The sequence below is a fragment of the Zea mays genome, chromosome 4 (assembly GCF_902167145.1).
Source record: "Zea mays cultivar B73 chromosome 4, Zm-B73-REFERENCE-NAM-5.0, whole genome shotgun sequence".
In the NCBI taxonomy this organism is placed as follows: Eukaryota; Viridiplantae; Streptophyta; class Magnoliopsida; order Poales; family Poaceae; genus Zea; species Zea mays.
This window is the reverse complement of record NC_050099.1, coordinates 210,801,623-210,825,493: the sequence shown is the minus strand read 5'-3', so window position 1 is coordinate 210,825,493 and position 23,871 is coordinate 210,801,623. Positions and strand designations below refer to the sequence as shown.

The 23,871-nt window shown below is 42.1% G+C and overlaps 1 protein-coding gene across 2 annotated transcripts; it reads left to right on the top strand.

Annotated features, from left to right (window-relative positions):
* The first annotated feature begins 17,849 nt into the window (after positions 1-17,849).
* Positions 17,850-23,664, top strand: LOC100216607 (CBS domain-containing protein CBSCBSPB2). Of its 2 annotated transcripts, XM_008678433.3 has the most exons (14): positions 17,850-18,183; positions 18,269-18,428; positions 18,880-19,012; positions 19,858-20,028; positions 20,537-20,615; positions 20,716-20,829; positions 20,914-20,980; positions 21,070-21,175; positions 21,256-21,314; positions 21,399-21,502; positions 21,584-21,711; positions 21,793-21,875; positions 22,145-22,234; positions 22,890-23,630. In XM_008678433.3, the coding sequence occupies exons 1-14, from the start codon at positions 18,020-18,022 to the stop codon at positions 23,067-23,069; spliced, it is 1,638 nt and encodes a 545-aa protein (XP_008676655.1). In that variant the 5' UTR covers positions 17,850-18,019; the 3' UTR covers positions 23,070-23,630. The 2 variants fall into 2 exon arrangements, with proteins under 2 accessions (XP_008676655.1, NP_001136492.1); NM_001143020.1 differs by lacking the exons at positions 17,850-18,183; positions 18,269-18,428 and having other exon boundaries at positions 18,885-19,012; positions 22,890-23,664.
* The last annotated feature ends 207 nt before the right edge of the window (positions 23,665-23,871 follow it).

The window sequence follows — 23,871 nt, the reverse complement described above, 5'->3', positions numbered from 1 at the left end:
TGCCATCATACTTCCCAAGTAGAAAAGTACATATTGGCGCTTGATTTCAATCCCCTAAAGGTATCAAAAATCAAGGCAACACAAGTTATATATTGAGAGGTTCGTCCTTTGATATAACACTTCTTCGGAGTGTTAGAACAAAGGAAGAAAGTTTTTTTGAAGAGAAGCGTAAATGAAATGATATGAAAAAGACAATGTGAAGCTCTATATGGAACTCATCGCACATTCCTTCGCATTTTGTTCCATCTTCTCTTATATTAAACAAGTTTACAAGCATACCTTCATCTCCTTAACACAGGATGGCACGAAGGTTCTTCAAAGGCTAAGCAACATGAAGTTATGGCAATCGAAAAAGGTACTTTATGCAGGGCACTCTTCACCTATTTATAGGGAAGATGTGACACCCCTGGTGTTACTTGCACTAAAACTTGAGCATGACATCATATTCATTGACATTTCATGTTGTTTGTTACACCTAGAATGCATTTACTAGGTAAAACATCAAAACAAGTTGTGAGGTGGTGACTTGAAGTGTACTTAACCCTAGGGTAGGATACTCAACCCTAGGATTAGGGCAAGAGGGTAATAGTAAGCCAAGATGAGTAATATCTCAAAAGTCATTGGAAATATTCATAAGAGATCAAGAGTGATGGATTTGAGTGGCACAAACACCCTAGAGTGCTCAAAACCCTAAAAGAAACCCTAGAAAACCCTAATTTGTACCCTTGGGGTGAATTCAAATTCTATACACTTTTGGACCAAAATGCAAATATCAAAGTGGTAGAACATCAAAAACCAAGTAACTTTTACATTGGAGGATTTTCAAGTAGTTTGGAGTAATTTGGACTTAATTGCAAAAGTCCCAAGCACACTTATGTGGCTAACTATGAATTTCAGTAAGATTAAGCCAACTTTGGAGCTTTGCATTTATGAGTTCATGAGGATTTTGCCCCAGGTTAATACATCAAACTTGTATATCTATGATAGGAGTACAACTTTGATTAAGTAACTAAGCCTTGTTGCTGCATGGAAAAGGGAGATAAATGGACCTAGAGTTGGGTTGTCAGTCACCACGGAAGCTGATTTTTGACTGTTAGTGACCTGAGATGAACTTTGAGATCGATTTTAAGTAGGATCCAGTGATTATATTGATTATGGTTGCTATAGCAAAATCAAAGCTGGATTATAGATCAACAGCTTTGCTACAGATGGATGATTAAGTTGCCACACAAAAATTGGAGAACCAAGCCCTCTAACTACCTCTGTTAGGCGCTCTGATGAAGACTCTGATTGTACAGTAGTCTAAAGAAGATCTTGGGTTCCCTGAACCTCGCCGCCGGTGATTGCCGCACCACGATCCATGAAGTCTGCCGCGATTCGTGCTTAGCTCAGGCAGGATATTATCATAGACGTGAAAAGATCAATGGGGGAAAGGATAGAACCAGCCTTGACGTACCCACTTGCACCGACGACATGGCTGCGCGACCACCACCATCGTGTCGCCGTTTCCCTTGATCATGCCACATCGTCAGCCATTTCACCACGTCACAGTAGACCGCAGTAGATAGCTCGTCTATCGCCAGAGTCATTGCCTCAGTGAAAGCCACGATAGCTCGCGCCAGCGACCTCCCCCTCTCTCCGGCCGCCAGCGTGTCTTCCCCAAATTGGGCACCACCGCTGTTGATCACTATAAATTGAGCGTTTAGCGTGCTCCGCTAGGTTGTTACGCGCCCAGTGCATCGCTCCTCGCCTCAAATCGTCCACCATAGCGCCTTAATTTGGGATTTCCCCCAAATCAGTTTTTCGCGCCGCCATGAGCTTCTTACCGTGGCCAGCCATCTGCAGGTTAGTTCATGCTTCTTTGCTTGGTGTTCTGGCACCCCATGAGTCTCCTGTTGCTCGTAGACCCGATCGATTGAACTAGACCGCACTGAATCACCAAGAACACATCAGTTTTTCCTCGGGTTTCGTCGTCGTCGTGAGCAGAAGAACTCTGGGCCGGATTCGTGTAATTAAGGGTCAGGTTAGGATCGCCAGGGGTGGAATTAGGTGTCGACCGAGTTAGGGCACTGGTCGTTGCGCATCTTGGCCAGTACAAGTTCACCGGAGGGCACGCTCATCGTCGTTCACCGTCGTGGACCAAGTGCGGTAAAGAAATAGAAGTGCAAGGGCTTACGTGTGAATGTCAGAGAGACAGTAAAATAGTGACAAGTGTTCTTTACCAGTTATTTGAACCATCAAGGGCCTCTGCGCAAAGTCACCAGCGCGGACGCGCGCGCCCCCGTTCGTGGGCTGGCTTGGGCTAGTTTGAGCCCATCACTGTTCATTCTTTTCCCTTTTCTTTTTTCTGCCAGACTTTGGAATTTATAGAAATTCTAGAAAAATTATAAAATCATGGGACCAATTTTACTAGACTCCTAAATTCCTCTAGTATTTAATAAAAATAGTTCCAAGATTTTTAATCCCAACCAGGAATTATTTAGCATTTAAGGATGCCTAAACCTAGTCTTTTAGAATTAAATTGGTAGCTCCAAAAATAATGAAACTTTTTGAGTAATCTTGGTTTAGTGATTAAAGCCTATGGGTTATGTTTGACATGCTTTGGACCCAAACCCAAGACACTAGCTTCCTAGGATAAAATTGCCTAACCCTAATAGAGTACTAACTCAGGAAACCCTACTGACTCAGGTGTACCGTGAAGGAAAGTTATATTCAAGACACAAATTAGTATTGTTATGTATTGTATTGTTATGTATAGAAAACGAAGAAGTGATAGTCGAAGAAGAAACTACCCCACAAGCTGAAATTCCACCTGTCGAGAAAATTTTCTACTTTGATATTTGTGGAACAGATCCTGAGTATCCTACAACACATGGCAAGCCCCGGTGCATTTACCCTTTTCCTTGTTGTTTTAAACTCTTCATCACTTGAGATGATGCATTAGGTGATAGGAGTTGAGTGCTAAACAATTGTTGCATTTCCTTCCTTGGAATTATTTACCACTCCTTGATACCTGTTTTATTTAAAAAGTTTTTGATGCTTAGTCTTGCCTTACAAAAGCAAAATGTTTTGTTTTAAACAAAGATGATGCTTCATATGGGATGGGAAGTTTTCAAAGAAAAGACTTGATGGTGAATCCATCATGGTCATGATGGGTTCAACATCGGAAAAGATGTACCTCTGACAGGTACCAAACTTTGGGTTGTAAATAATAAGACGATACTGGGCGGGTGACTTGCACGAGAAGGAAGTCTCAATGTAGTGTCTTCGTCTGAGTCGATTAAGAACCGTACCGATGTAGGCTTGATGATCGAGGACCTTTTAACTGGCCACATGCCTCGTCATGGGTAAGCTTTGCCTCGGGCAGACCAATACCAGAAAGGCCAACACGCAATGGGAGTGGAGAGATCGCGAGAGTAGCGTGTACCCTCTGTGGCAAGAGGCTGGACGGTGGTGTATCTGTGCTCTCGATTGGCGTGAACCCAGTCTGGTCTTGAGAAACCCGGTGACGAGTTGACGTATGCAAGGGTTCAGTGCTACATATGTCGTGTGGTCGGAGATCCCCAGCTAGGTATTAATCGATTTGGATCGCTGTTACTTCTCGGACATGAAGACTTGGTCACTGACTTACACGTAGCAATCTAGTGAACTGAAGGGATGATAAAAGACGGCTATTGTAGGCCAAGTGCTTGAACTAGGATAGAAAGAACTTTAGATGCAGGTAACTTTACTTAACCTGATAATAAAACTAGATTTTTAAGGATCCATTGATATTAAGCATTTCTACAAAAAGAGTCTTTGAATCTTGACAAACTTTACCTTGAATACCACAAGCCGGCATATCCTTGAGAGTCTTTTCCTTTGTCGGGTAAGACTTGCGAAAGTACACACCGTATTCAGGATTTTTGAACCCATGTTGTTGTAGGTGATGAAACAACAGAGTTTTGTTGTTTCTGCTCGAAGGTGGTACCAAAGGAGGAGCCAAATCAATGATCGTGTGAGCGGGAGGATGTTTGCCTCCTAGTTTGAAAACACTAAACTTTTGTGCGGGAGGGTGTTTTGCCTCCCTGGTATGTAATAATATTTTTTACACTCATAACACCCAGTACTGTAATAATACTCTCTTTCTCTATATTTTATGAATGTAAATTAAGTTATTGTAATCCGCTTCCGCTTAATCTATCCTTCGATGTGATGTAATGTCTGCGTGATGGGTGAAGCGCTCTTGGGCAAAATGATGGGATACAAAAGACCGAACTTGTCAAGTGATTATGTGCATCTACATGGTTGTCTGAGGTCCTTAGGACAAGGACATCTGTAGGTGGCCTAAAACCTTGGGAGGTTCTACCACAGAAGATGAACCGCCTTTGTACAAAATTACAATCATGGTCCTCAAGGTTTTACACACATTGTTTATAGATGATGTTAGGGCAGCAATGTATTTTTCTCTTTTCTTTGCTATGCAGGTCTTGCTCTTCGTCGCATGAGAGCTTCTCTATTGGCCTGCATTCAAAGCCCTTCTCCTTTTCTGAAGCTACCGACTTTGACTCGTACCTTTGCTACTTGCACACATAGGCGAAGCTTCTTTATATGTTGCTTCGGTCGAAGGTCAGCTTCATCCACCAATAGAATAGTACCTAAAACACACTTGTTTGTGCCGAATTGAAGGTTAAATGGGGACCTTCAGCATAATAGGCCCCCAACAGTACCATCAATAGAGACCACAGGACGACAATGCCTTAAGGCCTCGACGCACTGCGAGAAACACCAGAAAGCACGAAAGAATATCTCATTGCCATCCTTCCATTCATTAGGTTTAAGGATGTACTCATAGAGCATGCCTAGGTTTCTTTGCTTTCATTGCATTGAACAATGCTGGCAACTTCCCGTAACCCTCCTCCCAATCCCTGTATATCAACTTCCATGCCCATTGCTTTGCCCTCCATGCTTTCTCATACTTATCTTATAACTAAACAACTCCCAAGTCATGTTCATAATTGACTTCACCATAAAATTGGGCTGACCCTTCAATGTCACCAAAACTCTTTTTGCGATGAGGGTAGATGTCAATTGTCAATGCTTAGAGTTTAGCTCTGTCTGGGCACAAGTGTGTGGACCTACAATTTTTGTGATCTTAAATTTTCTAGTGCCTTCTGCTTGAAGGCACATACCATCCAACTGTAATCTGACACCTCGCACACAACTGTCTAACGTCACTCTATACATGAATGTCTCACCTTGAATGCTCGTTTATGCTTCACTGAGTATTCCTATAGCCATCTTCTCAATGTAGGAAAGTCCTTGAATATCAAGCCCTTCTTGTTGTCAGCGTTATCAGGAGCCTCTAGCAGCTCATGATCTTGTTCTTGTGCATATGCACCATGGAATGACTGAGATTGCTAAATTCTTGAATTGTAGGGTCATGTTCAGGACACAAACGTATGATGAGTTCCATTTTTTGCTCGATCAATTCTTCAACCGGACAGTTGTCAGCAGAATCTATGGTCCTTGCAGCCTCAAATGGCTCCTCATCATCCTCAATCTGAACATCAACACTATTGGAGGCCCTGCATATGTGGTCCATATTTCATGATAGGGGTAGACAAAGGTAAACAACATTATCTAGCAGTGGACCTCCTGCATTGTGTCTAAGAAGCAAATTTTACAATAGAGTCTCAACAAAGGAATTAATGATGCAAGGTATAGTGTGACAAAGACACTTACTAGGATGATTTTGAGTCAAAGGGATCTTCTGGGGGTGACCATAGGATTGTAGGCCCCACAATCAGCACGGACTGGATGAGAAATTCCAACATCATTTGGGGCCGATTGAAAGTCGCCTAGAGGGGGGTGGATAGGCGGAAACTAAAATTTACAACTTTAAACACACACTACAAGCCGGGGTTAGCGTTAGAGCGAATATCAAGTCTAGGAGAGAGGGGGAAAACAAATCAACCAAGGAATAAAGCGGATGACACGGTGATTTGTTTTACCGAGGTTCGGTTCTAAAGAACCTAGTCCTCGTTGAGGTGGTCACAAAGACCGGGTCTCTTTCAACCATTTCCCTCTCTCAAATGGTCACCTAGACCGAGTGAGCTTTCTTCCTTGATTTCCCGGGTCACTTAGACCCTGCAAGGACCACCACACAATTGGTGTCTCTTGCTTCGCTTACAAGGCTTTGAGAGTAAGAATGAGAGAAAGAAGAAAGCCAACCAAGCAACAAGAGCAACAAGGAAACACAAGAACGATCTTCTCACAAGTCCTAAAATACTAGAGTTGAATTGTGGACTTTGATTGGATCGGAGGCTTTGATTTGTGTCTTGGAGTATTGCACTTTGCTCTTGTATTGAATGGAGAGTGTTGAATGCTTGGATGGTTGGAGTGGAGGTGGTTGTGGGGTATTTATAACCCCCAACCACCAATTCAACCGTTGGGGCAGGCTGTTGTCGATGGGCGCACCGGACAGTCTGGTGCGCCAGCCACGTCACCCAACCGTTAGGGTTCTGACGGTTTTGACCGTTGGAGCTTTGTCTTCTGGTGGCACCGGACAGTCCGGTACCGCACCGGACAGGTATTGTGCACTGTCTGGTGCCCTTTGGCAGCTGATGTGACTTCTGCGCGAACTGTCCGTGCACTGAAGCTCTGGAGGCAACCGTTGCAGTCGACCGTTGCGCTGGCTAGCCGTTGCTCCGCTGGTGCACCGGACAGTCTGGTGGCTTACCGGACAGTCCGGTGGCTCACCGGACAGTCCGGTGAATTATAGCGGAGCACGGCCTCACAAACCCGAAGGTGAAGAGTTTGGACTTGTACGACCCTGGTGCACCGGACAGTCCGGTGCGCCAGACCAGGGTGCTCTTCGGTTTATTTTGCTCCTTTCTTTTTGAACCCTAACTTGATCTTTTTTATTGGTTTGTGTTGACCTTTAGCACCTATAGAATATATAATCTAGAGCAAACTAGTTAGTCCAATTATTTGTGTTGGGCATTGAACCACCAAAATTATTTATAGGAAAAAGTTAAACCCTATTTCCCTTTCAATCTCTCCCTTTTTGGTGATTGATGCCAACACAAACCAAAGCAAATATATAAGTGCAGAATTGAACTAGTTTGCATAATGTAAGTGCATAGGTTGCTTGGAATTAAACCAATTTATAGTTTTACTAGATATGCATGGTTTGCTTTCTTTTATTTAACATTTTGGAACACACTTGCACCACTTATTTTGTTTTTGCAAATTCTTTTGGAAAATCTTTTCAAAGTCTTTTTACAAATAGTCAAAGATATATGAATAAGATTGTGAGAAGCATTTTCAAGATTTGAACTTTTCTCCCCCTGTTTCAAATGCTTTTCCTTTGACTTAAACAAAACTCCCCCTGAATAAAATTCTCCTCTTAGCTTTCAAGAGGGTTTTAATAGATATCAATTGAAACTTTATACTTGGGATGCTTTTGAAAAATGTATCAATTGAAAATCAACATACCAATTTGAAATATATCAACTAAGAATTTTCACCATAAGATACCAATTGAAGAGGCAAACATAAATCATCATTTCAAAAAATTTTGAAGGTTGGTGGTACGATCCTTTTGCTTTGGGCTAATACTCTCTCCCCCATTGGCATTAATTGCCAAAAACGGATACTTTGTGAGCCCTGATTACTTTCTCATCATTGGTATGAGTAATAAGAGTGAAGATTATACCAATTGAGAGTGATGTGGAGTGATGGCGAAGGGTAAATGATACCGATAGAGTGGAGCGGAAGCCTTGTCTTCGCCGAAGACTCCATTTCCCTTTCAATCTATGACTTAGCATAGAAATACACTTGAAAACACATTAGTCGTAGACATAAAAGAGATATGATCAAAGGTATATAAATAAGCTATGTGTGCAAAGTTTCAATCAAAGTCTCGAGAATCAAGTATATTTAGCTCATTCCTATGTTTGCTAAAGGTTTTCTCATCTAAAGGTTTGGTAAAGATATCGGCTAATTGTTCTTTGGTGCTAACATAAGCAATCTCGATACCCCCTTTGTTGGTGATCCCTCAAAAAGTGATACTGAAAGTCTATGTGCTTAGTGCGGCTGTGTTCAACGGGATTATCCGCCATGCGGATTGCACTCTCATTGTCACATAGGGGAGGGACTTTGCTCAATTTGTAGCCATAGTCCCTGAGGGTTTGCCTCATCCAAAGTAATTGCGCACAACAATGACATGCGGCAATATACTCGGCTTCGGCGGTAGAAAGAGCTATGGAGTTTTGTTTCTTTGAAGCCCAAGACACCAGGGATCTTGCCAGAAACTGACAAGTCCCTGATGTACTCTTCCTATCAATTTTACACCCTGCCCAATCGGCATCTGAATATCCTATTAAATCAAAAGTGGATCCCTTGGGGTACCAAATACCAAACTTAGGAGTATAAACTAAATATCTCATGATTCTTTTCACGGCCCTAAGGTGAACTTCCTTAGGATCGGCTTGGAATCTTGCACACATGCATAAGGAAAGCATAATGTCCGGTCGAGATGCACATAAATAGAGTAAAGATCCTATCATCGACCGGTATACCTTTTGATCTACGGATTTACCTCTCGTGTCGAGGTCGAGATGCCCATTAGTTCCCATGGGTGTCTTGATGGGCTTGGCATCCTTCATTCCAAACTTGTTAAGTATGTCTTGAATGTCTTTGTTTGGCTGATGAAGGTGCCGTCTTGGAGTTGCTTGACTTGAAATCATAGAAAATACTTCAACTCCCCCATCAAAGACATCTTGATTTTTTGAATCATGATCCTACTAAACTCTTCACATGTAGATTTGTTAGTAGACCCAAATATGATATCATCAACATAAATTTGGCATACAAACAAATCTTTCACAATGGTTTTAGTAAAGAGTGTAGGATCAACTTTACCGACTTTGAAGCCATTAGTGATAAGAAAATCTCTTACGCATTCATACCATGCTCTTGGGGCTTGCTTGAGCCCATAAAGCGCCTAGAGAGTTTGTAAACATGGTTAGGGTACTCACTATCTTCAAAGCCGGGAGGTTGCTCAACATAGACCTCTTCCTTGATTGGTCCATTGAGGAAGGCGCTCTTCACGTCCATTTGATAGAGCTTAAAGCCATGGAGAGTAGCATAGGCAAGTAATATACGAATTGACTCAAGCCTAGCTATAGGTGCATAGGTTTCACCGAAATCCAAACCTTCGACTTGTGAATAACCCTTGGCCACAAGTCGGGCTTTGTTCCTTGTCACCACACCATGCTCATCTTGTTTGTTACGGAATACCCACTTGGTTCCTATAACATTTTGGTTAGGACGTGGAACTAAATGCCATACCTCATTCCTCGTGAAGTTGTTGAGCTCTTCTTGCATTGCCAGCACCTAATCTGAGTCTCTTAGTGCATCCTCCACCCTGTATGGCTCAATAGAGGACACAAAAGAGTAATGTTCACAAAAATGAGCGACCCGAGATCGAGTAGTTACCCCCTTATGAATATCGCCGAGGATGGAGTTCACGGGGTGATCTCTTTGAATCGCTTGGTGGACTCTTGGGTGTGGCGGTCTTGGACCCTGTACTTCTTGATCATCTTCCTTGTCTTGATCATTGTCATCTCCCCCTTGATCATTGTCCTCCTCTTGAGGTGTCTCATCTTCTTGATCTTCTTCTTCATTGTCTTGAGCTTGATCTTGGGTTGGTGGAGATGCTTGATTGGAAGATGATGTTTGATCTTATACTTGTGTGGGATCTTCGGGTTCCTTAGGACACACATCCCCAATGGACATGTTCCTTAGTGCGACGCACGAAGCCTCTTCATCATCTAATTCATCAAGATCAACTTGCTCCACTTGGGAGCCATTAGTCTCATCAAACACAATGTCACAAGAAACCTCAACTAATCCAGTGGATTTGTTGAAGACTCTATATGCCCTTATGTTTGAGTCATAACCAAGTAAAAAATCCTTCTACAGCCTTAGGAGCAAATTTAGATTTTCTACCTCTTTTAACAAGAATAAAGCATTTGCTACCAAAGACTCTAAAATATGAAACATTGGGATTTTTACTGGGCCCACATGCACCTGCGCTTGTCTCAAAGACCTCAGACGGCTATGCATGTGCACCAGATAACTTAACATGATCTGTCCGAGTGCCCCAAGGACCCCGGATAAACCACTTACAACTAAGATCGCAAGATTAAGTAAACACAAATCACACACCAACATTTTGCAGTAGAATTCCTTTATTACAAAAAGTTACAAGTTACAACAAATTTACATTATATTTATCGGAGTGGTTACAAAAGTGGTTCAAAGCAATAAAATTTGAAATGTTATAAATTATTTATAAGTTTTGAAATATATGCTAGCTCAATTGACCATCCTCAATAAGAAGTATAGAAAAGTTACTTAGACTTATAAGAAGGTCGTGTCCACCGGCGCTTAACACCAATCACAATCAAAGTGACTCGTAACCTGCAGCAACAATGGGAATAAAACCCTAAGTACGCAAGTACTCAGCAAGACTTACCCGACTAAAGAAAAGACTCTCAAGGGTATGCTGGTTTTAAAAGGATTCAAGGTAAGGCTTATCAAGAATCAAGGACTCTGTTTGCAGAAAAGCTTACTATGAGTGGATCCTTACTTTCAACATTTTAATGCTAGATTAAGTATTAATAGACCTTGTTTGCATCTAGTCTAATTTCATCATCACATTAATCCATACAACATGATTTTTGCTCATTATGATTCCATCCATGACTTAGATTGCAAGTTAGTGACCAAGTCTTCATATCCGAGAAGTAACGGCGATCCTGAATCAATTAATACCTAGCCGGGGATCTCCAATCACACGACATTTGTAGAACTTAACCCTTGCATATGTCAACTCGCCACCGGGTTTCTTAAGACCAGATCGGGTTCACGCCAACTGAGAGCACAGATACACCACCGTCCAGCCTCTTGCCACGAAGGGTACACGCTACTCTCGCCATCTCTCCACTCCCATTGCGTGTTGTCCTATTCTGGTATTAGTCTGCTCGAGGCAAAGCTTACCCATAATGAGGCATGTGACCAGTTAAAAGGTCCTTGGTCATCAGGCCTACATTCTCTATAATCCTTAATCAACCAGGGTAGAACATCACCTGTTCCTAGCCCAAGTCTCGATTTAAGTACTTCCATCCTTAGGATTGTTTGTGTTCTGTAGGATGAAAAGAGCATTATAGGGAACTTTGCAGTAAGATCCCACCACGCTCCCAATGAAAATATTCTTGCAGGTAGAAGCCATCCTTCCTCAGGATAAACCTGAGCTACACATTAGTGCAAAGGACAAACTCTATCCGCAAGATTTACCTCTAGGCAGGGCTAAACAATTTTTGTAAACAATATTTGATACTTCACCAGAAGTATCTATAAAAGGAATGGATTCCAAGGTATCCAATGCATCAAAGGGTTTCCATGCAACTCCTATAAACCTAATGCACATTTTGCTAGACTTAAAGTGTGTAATAATTATTTAAAAACACAAGGAAAGGGGTTGCATGCACCGGGGCTTGCCTGGAATAAACACTACGTTAGTGTTTGTTAGATGACGTCCACTTGGCGATCAACTTTTGTTCCGATACTTGTTCAGGTTATCCATCTTCAGGTTCGTCCGACTGACGACATCGTCCAGCGGAGATGTCTACTCTCTGCATTATCCTGGGGTCGACTTGGGTCGTCTTCCGCATCACGTGATCAATTATCGACCTAAATGAAATGCATAATGCACATGTATGAACATAAGAAGCAATAATAAGGCTAAACAATGTCACAAGGAAGAAAACTCAATATTAAAGGCAAGACCTCACAAACATACATAATCAAACATGAGACAAAATCTACACAATCATGATCCTCGAGTTAATCGGACCTAATTCAAACATCAGAACAATAAATCCGTAGAACCAAGTTTGGGATGAAGGATGCCAAGCCCATCAAGACACCCATGGGAACTAATGGGCATCTCGACCTCGACACGGGAGGTAAATCCGTAGATCAAAAGGTATATCGGTCGATGATAGGATCTTTACTCTACTTATGTGCATCTCGACCGGATATTATGCTTTCCATATGCATGTGTGCAAGATTCCAAGCCGACCCTAATGAAGTTCACCTTAGGGCCGTAAAACGAATCTTGAGATATTTAGTTTATACTCCTAAGTTTGGCCTTTGGTACCCCAGGGGATCCACCTTTGATTTAATTGGGTATTCCGATGCTGATTGGGCAGGGTGTAAAATCAATAGAAAGAGCACATCAGGGACTTGCCAGTTCTTGGGAAGATCTCTGGTGTCTTGGGCTTCAAAGAAGCAAAATTCTGTCGCTCTATCTACCGCCGAAGCCGAGTACATTGCCGCAGGCCATTGTTGTGCGCAATTGCTTTGGATGAGGCAAACCCTTAGGGACTATGGTTACAAATTGACCAAAGTTCCTCTTCTATGTGATAATGAGAGTGCAATCCGCATGGCGGATAATCCCGTTGAGCATAGCCGCACTAAACACATAGCCATTCGGTATCACTTTTTGAGGGATCACCAACAAAAGGGGGATATCGAGATTGCATATGTTAACACCAAAGAACAATTAGCCGATATCTTTACCAAGCCATTAGATGAGCAAACATTTACCAAACTTAGGCATGAGCTAAATATTCTTGATTCTAGGAATTTTGATTGATATTTTGCACACATGGCTCATTTATATACCTTTGATCATCTCTCTTTCATTTGTTATGACTAATGTGTTCTTTAAGTGCATTTCATACTAAAGTCATAGATTGAAAGGGAATCGGAATCTTCGGCGAAGACAAGGCTTCCACTCCACTCCATCGAATTATTCATCCTTCGCCGTCGCTCCGCAACGCTCTTCAAATTGGTATAATCTTCACTCACATATTATTTACCAAAGGGAGAGAAAGTAAAGGGCTTATATTTCACTCACAAGTATCCGTTTTTGGCGATTCATGCCAAAGGGGGAGAAAGTATTAGCCCAAAGCAAAAGGACCGCACCACCACCAATTTCAAAAAGTAGTCTTTCAAATTTGTGTTAAGAAAAGTTTTTTTATTGGTATCTTATTTTTGATAATTTCAAATTAGTATACCCTCTTCAAAATTAATATCTAAAACCCTCTTGAACACTAAGAGGAGGATTTCATTAAGGGGGAGTTTTGTTTAGTCAAAGGGAAAAGCATTTGAAACAGAGGGAGAAAATTTCAAATTTTGAAAATGCTTCTCAAAATCTTATTCATATACCTTTGACTATTTGCAAAAGTTTTTTGAAAAAGAATTTCCAAAACATTGCAAAACAAAACAAGTGGTGCAAGCGTGGTCCAAAATTTTAAATAAGAAGAAAATCATTCCATGCATATCTAGTAGAAATAATTATTATTGGTTTCATTCCAAGCAACCTTTTGCACTTACATTATGCAAACTAGTTCAATTCTGCACTTTTATATTTGCTTTGGTTTGTGTTGGCATCAATCACCAAAAAGGGGGAGATTGAAAGGGAAATAGGCTTACACCTTTTCCTAATTGATTTTGGTGGTTGAATTGCCCAACACAAATAATTGGACTAACTAGTTTGCTCTAGATTATGAGTTCTACAGGTGCCAAAGGTTCACAACAAACCAATAAAAAGACCAAGAAAGGGTTCAAATAAAAAGAGCAAAAGACAACCGAAGTGTGCCCTAGTCTGGCGCACCGGACTGTCCGGTGTGCCACCGGACAGTGTCCGGTGCACCAGGGAATCCGACTTCAAACTTGCCACCTTCGGGAATTCTGGGAGCCGCTCCGCTATAATTCACCGGACTATCCGGTGTAGCACCGGACTGTCCGGTGCGCCAACGGAGTAACGACTACACAGCGCCAACGGTCGTCTACAACGAGCAGTTAATGCGCTACGGTGCGCGTAGAAGTCAGAGCAGAGCTAGAAGGCGCACCGGACAGTGAACAGTGACTCTCCGGTGCACCACCGGACTGTCCAGTGGCCCAGCTGTCAGAAGCTCCAACGGTCAGAACCCAACGGCCAGGTGACGTGGCTAGCGCACCGGACAGTGTCTGGTGGCGCACCGGACTGTCCGGTGCGCCATGCGACAGCAGCCTCCACCAACGGCTCCTTTGGTGGTTGGGGCTATAAATACCCCCAACCACCCACCATTCATTGCATCCAAGTTTTCAGCCTTCGCACCTCATACAAGAGCTATAGCATTCAATACAAGACACAAACAAAGATATCAAATCCTCTCCCAAGTCCGGAATCACTCCAACCAAATTCGTGACTAGAGAGAGAGACATTTGTGTTCATTTGAGCTCTTGTGCTTGGATTGCTTTTCTTCTTCCTTCATTCTTGTGTTCAACTCACTTGTAATCAAAACAAGAGACACCAAGTTGTGGTGGTCCTTGTAGTGGACTTAGTGTCCCATTTGATTGAAGAGAAAGGCTCACTCGGTCTAGGTGACCGTTTGAGAGAGGGAAAGGGTTGAAAGAGACCCGGTCTTTGTGACCACCTCAACGGGGAGTAGGTTTGCAAGAACCAAACCTCGGTAAAACAAATCATCGTGTCATTCGCTCTTATTCGCTTGTGATTTGTTTTCTCCCTCTCTTTCAGACTCACATTCAATTCTAACGCTAACCCGGCTTGTAGTGTGTGCTTAAGTTTATAAATTTCAGATTTGCCTATTCACCCCCCTCCCTCTAGGCGACTTTCAACTATCGAAGTTCCGGTAGAAATGCCGCAAGCCTCATTCCCTCGGTACACGGTGGCGGTCGTACCACAAACGTGGTTGATGCGGTCTTGCAAGATGATGCCCCACTTGGTACAACTACAACGACTCGTGCAAGGGTTGAGGGATTGGTGGGTTGTCTAACCTAACTCACACAACTAGGAACAAACCTAGAGCAAGCGCTAATGCAGTCTAACTAACCTAAGAACTTCACAAAGCACCTACACTAATCACCGAGTGATTCTATTAAGCACTTGGGTGTTTGAGCACTTGGAAATGTCTATATTTTTCCTTGATATGTTGCTTGGGCTCCCACAACTCCAAATGGCCAGGTGGTGTGGTATATATAGAGCCCCAATAAAAACTAACCGTTAGAAAGCAGTTCTGCACCTTTCTGCGGCGCATCGAACCGTCCAGTGGTGCACCAGACCAGCCACGTGTACTAGCCATTAGAGGTAGCCATTGGACCTTCTGAAAATGGTGCACCAGACCATCTAGTGGTGCACCGGACCTCTTACGCAGAACATGATGCTTCTCATATTTTGGCCATAACTTTTAGCTCCAAACTCCGATTTTGATGATCTTGTACTTTTTGGAAATCTTATAAAATTCTCTACATCCCAGAGTTGAAGCCATATTATTTTGAGTAAATTTGGCACACCGGACTATCCAGTGAGCCACCAGTGCGCCAGATAACAACCCTTTTCTTGAGTCTTCTAACTTCTTTTCTTGTGCTCTTTTGGTCTTGTGTCTTGGACTTGTGCCGAGTATTTGTAAGTCTTCTAGGAGTCTTTTATGACTTCTTTTTAGTTGTTGCATCCTTAGGGCCTAAGTCCAATCCACTTTGCATCCTGTGAACTACAAAACACAAACACTTGGAAAACATTAGTTGATCCATTATGTTGTTCATCAAACACCAAAATCACTTAGGCCCTGTTTGTTGGGGCTTTTTTTAGCTTCTGACCACCAAAAGCTACTGTGGACGGTCAAACGCCCTAAGTTTTTAGCTCGTTTCTATAAGAATTGTTTTGTTAAAAACTGTCCAAAATTAATATGAACACAGAATCGATCGAGTCATCACGATAGTAGGAATCCATCGCTTTCTAGATCATGAATCCTTTTGGCCACTTCATCTTCCTCTGCACGTAATCCCCACGATACTCAAATTCTTCCCATAGCTAGATTCTATGCATAGCCAGATTCTCAGGAAAGTTAGTCAAATGGGCAGGGGTCCATTTTCCTTACAGCTGACCTTTCATCGAATATCAGTGCCACCTTCTTCATTCCATCAAAACTAATATTCCCATAAACATCTTCCTCCACACTTCCTCCATGATATAGGGTGACTAAGTTGTCCATCTATTTCAAAGACGAATTCATTACTCAATAACAAATTAAGATGGTATGTGACTAACACTATCTACTAATCCTGACTAATTACTAACCCCATCTACTAATGCCTAAATACTTAATAAGTAACAATTAAACAATAGTTAATTACTAACTAATAACTATATACTAACTAATAACTAATCACATCTAATAGAGTTACATAATCTATGAGTACGATAAGCAAAATGAGTATACCTGAGGTCGCGGTGGAGTCAAGCTACCGGTGGCGGTGGAATCAAACGACCTCCTGGCCGCAAAAAAGTTACACAATACTCTCTGTACAAATTTCGATAGCACCTCCAATGTACGATGAGGTTTCTAAAACCTGCAAACAAACGAACAACACGATAACTGACAGACACATTCACCAACAGACGAACAATAGGATGGCTAACATACACATGCACATTCACTACATATACTAACAACTGAATAACTAGCTAGTTCACTAAATAGACTAAATAACAAAAGTACTAATTAAAGATGTAACCTAACTAAGTTTCTAAAATAACTAACTAACAAACTAACTAGCTAATTTGCTAACTAACTAACTAATTTGCTAAACTAACAAATTTGCTAACTAACTAGCTAACTAACAAATTTACTAACCCACGTACTTGGAGGCGCGACAACGAGCTCTAGAGGCCTAGGGGGCGGAAGCGAAGTCCGAGAGCGTTGTGTGGCGGGCATGGGCGCAGCGAGCGACGACGTGCACGCGGCGACCGGGCGCGAGGCGCAGTGAGCAGGGGCACAGGCATGACGACGTCCAATGGTGGCGGTGGCGATGACAGGACAGAGACAGAGGCGCACGACGAGTGTGAGAGAAGACGAAGCACGTGTGAGAAGAAGGCCTTTGGCCCATATTCCCTAGCTTGGCGCACGACGAGTTTGAGAGAAGACAAAGCACGTGTGAGAAAGAAGGCCTCTAGCCCATATTCCCTTGCTCGGCGCTAGGCCAGGTCAGCCACCTGACAACCAGCGTGCGTCAACACGGGCAGTACCTCGGCGCCATAACCTATATCATCAAGTCGTGTTACCTTGGCGCCATGCCTATGACACCAAGTAAAGGGTCTAAAACATGAATTCTTCTTCCAGGGGTTAAACGTGATTTTTTGAAAAAGGGCTAAATTGCAAAAAATTGCCTAACTGCACTCACCTAGGATCAGTCACGCGCATGTCACTAAACTTGGTTTGCTCAACTGCTTCGCTTGCCTCCTTACCTGCTCAGGCTTTCATCGGGGTTGGAACACTAAATGTGGTTATGCCATTTTTTCTATGCACCTTGGTACGTAAAAGGGGTCAAGGCCGGCCAGTGAGACGATGGGCGATAAGCTTCATTGTGGAGATTTTACACTATAAAATTTAACAATTGAATCAGATTAGGATCAGGTTCTGTTCTTATTCATTTTTGAACTAAAATTATTTAAGAGTCCTAACTTATTGTAAAGAAATATTTGAATCGTGATTCATTACTACCCCTAGCCATAAACATATGTAAAGAAAATATATACATTGAGTATATATAATTTAATGTTAGAAAATTTTTAATGTAGATTTGTGCATTCTCTCGTATCTGTGGCATACCACTCCCTTTCTAAATTCTAAATTATAGTCTGCTTCATAGACCGGTTTAGAATACTTCCAGCTCTAGTAAATTTGATGAGTTAGTGGAGCAAGTCATTAGGTTCTCCAGGATATTAGGGCTCACAAGCAATGTCAAAGTTTACCACAGTTTCGCAGGATATCAGGGCCCACAGGCAAGGAAGCCCAAAAGAGCCAGCGATCATTCCTCTCCAAGGCTCCAAGACTCAGGCTCCAACTTTCCCGGCCGCCGCCGCCGTCGCGAATCCGCCGCCACCTACGCGGCCGCGGTCATGAGCTCCACTGCCGCTGTGGCCCTTAATCGTCGCACGCGCAGCCGGCCGCCGTCGGTCGCGTCTTCCCGCAGGTCTGATGATCCCACGGCCGCCGGCGCTGGCGCCCCCGCCAACGGCAACGGCAAAGTCTCCACCAAGCCCGCCTCCCCCGACCATACCTCGTAAGGCCGCCATAAGCCTTTTCTTTTCTCGGATTTTTCTCCCTCCTCCTCAGCTGTCACTAAGGTGCTGGGTTGGTTTCGTCAGAGGGGAGAGAACGGTCAAGAAGCTGCGGCTGTCCAAGGCGCTGACGATCGCGGAGGGGACCACGGTCTCGGAGGCGTGCCGACGGATGGCGGCGAGGCGGGTCGATGCCGTTCTGCTCACAGACGCCGGTGGCCTGCTCTCAGGCATCGTCACCGACAAGGTACCGTGTTCCTTCAGTTACATCAGTTTTGAATCTGTTGTACCAAACATGTTATGATTGGCTGGTAAGTTGTTTCGAACTTAGAAGGAATGAACTTTATGTGTAAAAATGTCATAGTTGTGGTAGTGGCTGCTTTGGATTGTACCCCACTCGCTCCCATAAGCCATAAAGCTTGCTTGTGTCCCAATCAAGTGACTGAACAGAATGCATTTCTTTAGTGTTGGACGCTTTGCACCATTACAACTTAGCTAATTCTATATTCTTTGTTTAAATTACTATATGCTTGAAATTTGCAACTGATGCCACTGTTCATGTTCTTGAGTTGAACTGTTATGCATTGATCTCTCATCTGTGTTTGGTTTGGACAAATCTGAAGCTGACTCAGCAGTATCTAACAACTAGGCGAAGTATATCCTCATGCTTCATTCTTTTCCTTTGAACTGGGATATAGGACATAGCTACAAGGGTCATTGCCGAGGGGCTGCGGGTTGAGCAAACAATCATCTCCAAGATTATGACAAGGAACCCTTCATATGTCATGGCGGACACACCTGCTATTGAGGCACTGCATAAAATGGTCCAAGGTATATGTGGACTACTGTTAATATAACTTCACATTCAAGAAAAGAAATAATGGAAATGTATATGCCTTATTTTTTATAGGATACTAAAGGAACATATTATTTTGTCAATAGTAGAAAGTTATTATTTGTCTCAAGCTTACTGCAATGACTTGGGACTTCGAATCATGTTGTATCTTAGCCACTGTATTAGTCTAGAGGGGCGTTGGTAGGATTGCGGATCCTACCAGGGATCTCCCTTAGCCTATAAGGATGAACAGTTGCGCGAGGGAGATGGGGCGCCATGGCTGACCTAGGCTGCGTGGGCAAGAGAGATTGATTCACACCAACTCCTGGCTCCCTCAGGGAAGCCAAAATAATTTGATTCTGCTTAATTCCACAGATGACCTCTTACAAGTATTTATATCCCAGCTGATGCTTATCTGATCTAAGGATAAGAGCTATGAGATCTCTTCTAATCCTTATCCAACTAACTAGAGATAATCTCTCTTTTTTATTAGCTAATCCTTATCTGATCTATCCTAGCTGATCCTGGCCGCATGTGGCCTGTGGCCTGGCCGTGGGCCTTAGCCCTCCTAGCCACTAATGTCCCTGCGCCTGGTGTAGGGGATGCCGGTCATAACAGGCGTAGTAATGGCAACTTCCATTGCTCCTGTGTTTCATAAGGAAAAGGAGGACCAGCATTTTCAAAGTGGTCCAGCATCTAAATTTGTTTAACATTTTAATGACATCATAAGGTTTAGTGCTGCATAGGCTAAACCTCATTATTTCAATGTTCCTTGAATAAACTTAATTTGAGGTATGTTATTCCTTTCTCTGAAGTTAATATGGTTTTTTTCTTATTATAGGGAAATTTAGACACCTTCCAGTTGTTGAAAATGGTGAGGTTATTGCGATGCTGGACATTGCAAAATGTCTGTATGATGCAATATCAAGACTGGAAAAGGCAGCAGAGCAAGGAAGTGCACTAGCAGCTGCCATAGAAGGGGTTGAGCGCCAGTTAGGTGGCAACTTCTCAGGTAACCATATTATTGTGTCAACTCTTACTCCATTCCTGCTTTATCTTTTTTTATCACCAGATGTTCATCAATGCACAAGAATTCACTGAACATCAGAACAAGCATATATTTTACTATTTTAGCCATATACACCAATTTCACCTATAAATTATGCTATCTAGTTCTTTGTTTTAAAAAAGGGCAGAACTAGTGTCAGAGGCTCCCAAATTTGTGGGGTTTGGGAAGGGATAAATCGAGGCTAGCCTTCCTCCCGCAAATGCGGAAAGGTTGCTTCGAACCCATGACCTAGTGACTCAGTGAGACAGCTCTTACCACTGCACCAGGCTTTTGTCTTTCTAGTTTTTTTTGAAGAAAAAATGCTTTTAACTATGCAATCACATGAAGCCAGGTCTTTTGTTGTGAACTTCAATGTTATATTGTATATATGTCTTTTCAGTTGGATGTACGTGTACTAAACTAGTTGCTGCTTTATGCACTTGCCTACAGAATTAACTGTTTTTGGATGCAGGTCCACACAATCTCTTAGAGACTCTCAGAGAACGAATGTTTAAACCTTCTTTGTCAACCATTATCACAGAGAACACAAAGTATGTTGTCACTTTTCTTTGATTCATTTATATTCTTGTGTAATTTTTTTTAGCAAAAGTTGATCTTGATAAAAATGCTTATGACTGTATTTACTTGCAGAGTAGCAACTGTTTCCCTTTCAGATCCTGTTTGTGTAGCAACCCGGAAAATGCGCGACTTACGTGTTAATTCAGTAATTATTATGGCTGGAAATTCGCTTCATGGGATCTTTACGTAAGCATTCCAACTTCATAACCTTTAATTTTCCCCTTTTTGATATTTTTTTAGTTAATAATGATATATGGTTGTGGATTTCAGCTCAAAGGATGTGCTGATGCGTGTTGTGGCCCAAAATCTTTCTCCTGAGTTAACTCTAGTAGAAAAGGTTTCTCCTGCAGATTTATGATTTGTATTCCAAAAGATGTTGAATTTTGTATTCATCCTAGACACACAGTGTCTACTATTTTGATCCAGGTAATGACTGCACACCCCGACTGTGCTACATTGGACACAACAATCCTTGATGCACTACATATCATGCATGATGGCAAATTCTTGCATATTCCTGTTCTTGATGGAGGTAAACTTTGATTCTTCTAGCCTAAGGTTGCCTGCTTTGATGCTTCCATTGTGTATCTGATTTTCCTTTTCCTTGAACAGATGGGCAGGTTGCTGCTTGCTTGGACGTTCTGCAACTTACCCATGCTGCCATTTCAATGGTCTCCCTCTTCATGGCCTGTGTGCTCTCTTTCTTAATCCATCCTTGTAATCTTAGTCCATCTGAAATGTTTTTCCCCCTGAAGGTTGAAGGAGGTCCTGGTGGCGCAAATGATGTGGCAAACACAATAATGCAGAAATTCTGGGACTCTGCACTAGAGCCTCCAGATGAGGATTTTGATAGTCACAGGTTTAGTTAATATTTCCTTTGGGTTCCTTCTATGTCTTCCCTTTCAAATGCAAGGTTATCCTGAATTGTTGCATTGCACAGTGAATTATCTTTAGTGGTGCCATCAGATGCTGGGGATGGCAGGAGTTGTATTTATCCTCCTGCTGTTGGTAATTCATTTGTATTTAAGCTTCAGGACAGAAAGGGACGTATGCATAGATTTACTTGTGGTAGGTACTGAATATGATGTTAGAGAGTTGGCTGTGTCTCTGCTGAATGCTTCAGCTAACAGCTTATTTGTTCGATTTCAGGCTCTGAGAGTTTAGATGAGCTGATGTCTTCTGTAATCCAAAGGTTAGGCATGGGTGATGAGAAGAGTGTGATTCAACTGTTGGTAAGCTTGAATAATTTGGCATCCCAATACACATAATTCCCATTGTTTCCAACTTCTAGAAGTTATATTGTAGGGTAATAAATATGTGTTCTGTGTATGACCTTCAAATAGAAGATACTATTTTTATGCTCATGGAATAATCATGTATCTCATTAGGTATCCTGTTGTTGTCAAGTACTATTGAATTAATCTGTGAGCTTAGCTTATTTAGAATACCCTGCATACTGAACAATTGTACCAGCTAAAACTCCATGTGTTGCTCTGTGCAGTATGAGGATGATGAAGGCGACAAGGTGCTGTTGACAACCAATTCTGATCTTACTGGTGCTGTGTTGTATGCAAAATCATCTGGATTGAAGGTCTTTCACTTCTCTGATGTGGACCCCCTTTTGTTCGCTTAAAAACTACCATTTGAGTATTTATCATACTGTGGAGCTGTTTAGGTCCTAACAATAATTTGCCGCAACTAACCTTAGGCAAGTGTGTTTAATTAGTTTGGAGTAACACTTTGCCACGACTCAAGGAATCTTGCCACACTTTTTTACTCTATGATGACATGTGGAGCCTGAGGAATCTTGCTTATGTTTTAGTTGGCAACCGAACACTTGCCAACATAGTTAAACACTGCCACAGTTGTACTTGGATTGGTTTTCATGCTTTTGCTAAATAGGGGATGACATAGCCATGGCGCATGATCATATATTCATATACACACGATGAAATGCAAAGCTGGAGTGTGGAAATACTAACTTCATTTGTTTCCCTGAAAAGATCATTCAGTTGTATCCAGTTTGATTCTATGCAGAGTAATGCTGATGCTCTGTATGTGTAGACATTAATATCATTTACACCAATACTTTGCGCTGATTTGGCCTAGGCTAATGGATCCATGGAACATACCTATCAGGCTCTACTCAGTTAGTCTGGAAAGTCAGTCCAGGTTGCTCGGTAACAGTCTAGTTGGCATTGTTTACCTTCATTTATTAACTGCTGTAATTAAATTTGCAATTTCAGGCCTTGAGATTGCATATTGACGACTCAGATTCCAGCAATGAAGTAACACAGCCATTGCCAGAGCTGGCGTCATCACCCCACGGAAGTCAGTCGATGCATGTTCATTATGGATTGATGGCTTGTGCGATTGCTCTGACTGGGGTAGCTGTGATGGTTTACATGAGACACTCTAAAGCTTGAACTTCTGGAGAACAAAGAAATTTGCAAAGCTTATATGCACAACTCATGCGCATAGAAGGATCACACACTTCGGCTCATGAGAAGGGTAATAGTGAAGTAATCATGGGCTGATGACGATATACACTCGATTACATTGTTGGTCCAAGAGAAATACGCTGACTGACTGTCATATTCTCCAGTTAACTGAAGTCAGTTCTTCTGGTGGGAGGGAAGCCTATGCTATGGTATTTCCCGTCCATTTTTGACAAGTACCCGTAGTTTCATGATGCAGTGAAATATGCAACCTTTAGGGCTAGTTTGGGAACTCTATTTTTCCAATGGATTCCTATTTTCTCAAGGAAAAATAAACTAATTTCAAATCCCGTGGAAAAATAGGGTTCGCAAACTAGCCCTTAGGGTATGTACAACCTTTGTGGTGCGGTTTTTCATGTAAAAGGCAGTTAAGATATATGTAGGTACAATGTGGTTAAGTCACATGTGGGTTCATTGTGGTGTATCTAAACTTTGTATCTTATTTAATAAAATTTCTCAAGACATGATTTATTTATGTGGTTTGTATTATTGAAGTTGTCTCTTTGACTTGGATAACCTAGCTAGAGGTGTGCCTTGATAAAAACATGATTTCTTTATTTTTTTCTATATTGAATGAAACTCGCCTATGTGGTGATCAGACCCCAAGTTGAGATTCTTTGTTCTTCAACTTTTCACAAGCAGTTCTCACTAATTTGGTGAGACATGATGTTGTTACTATTTATTTATCATCACATATTAAGTGGCAGTGCTGCAAGTAAAATATCATCTG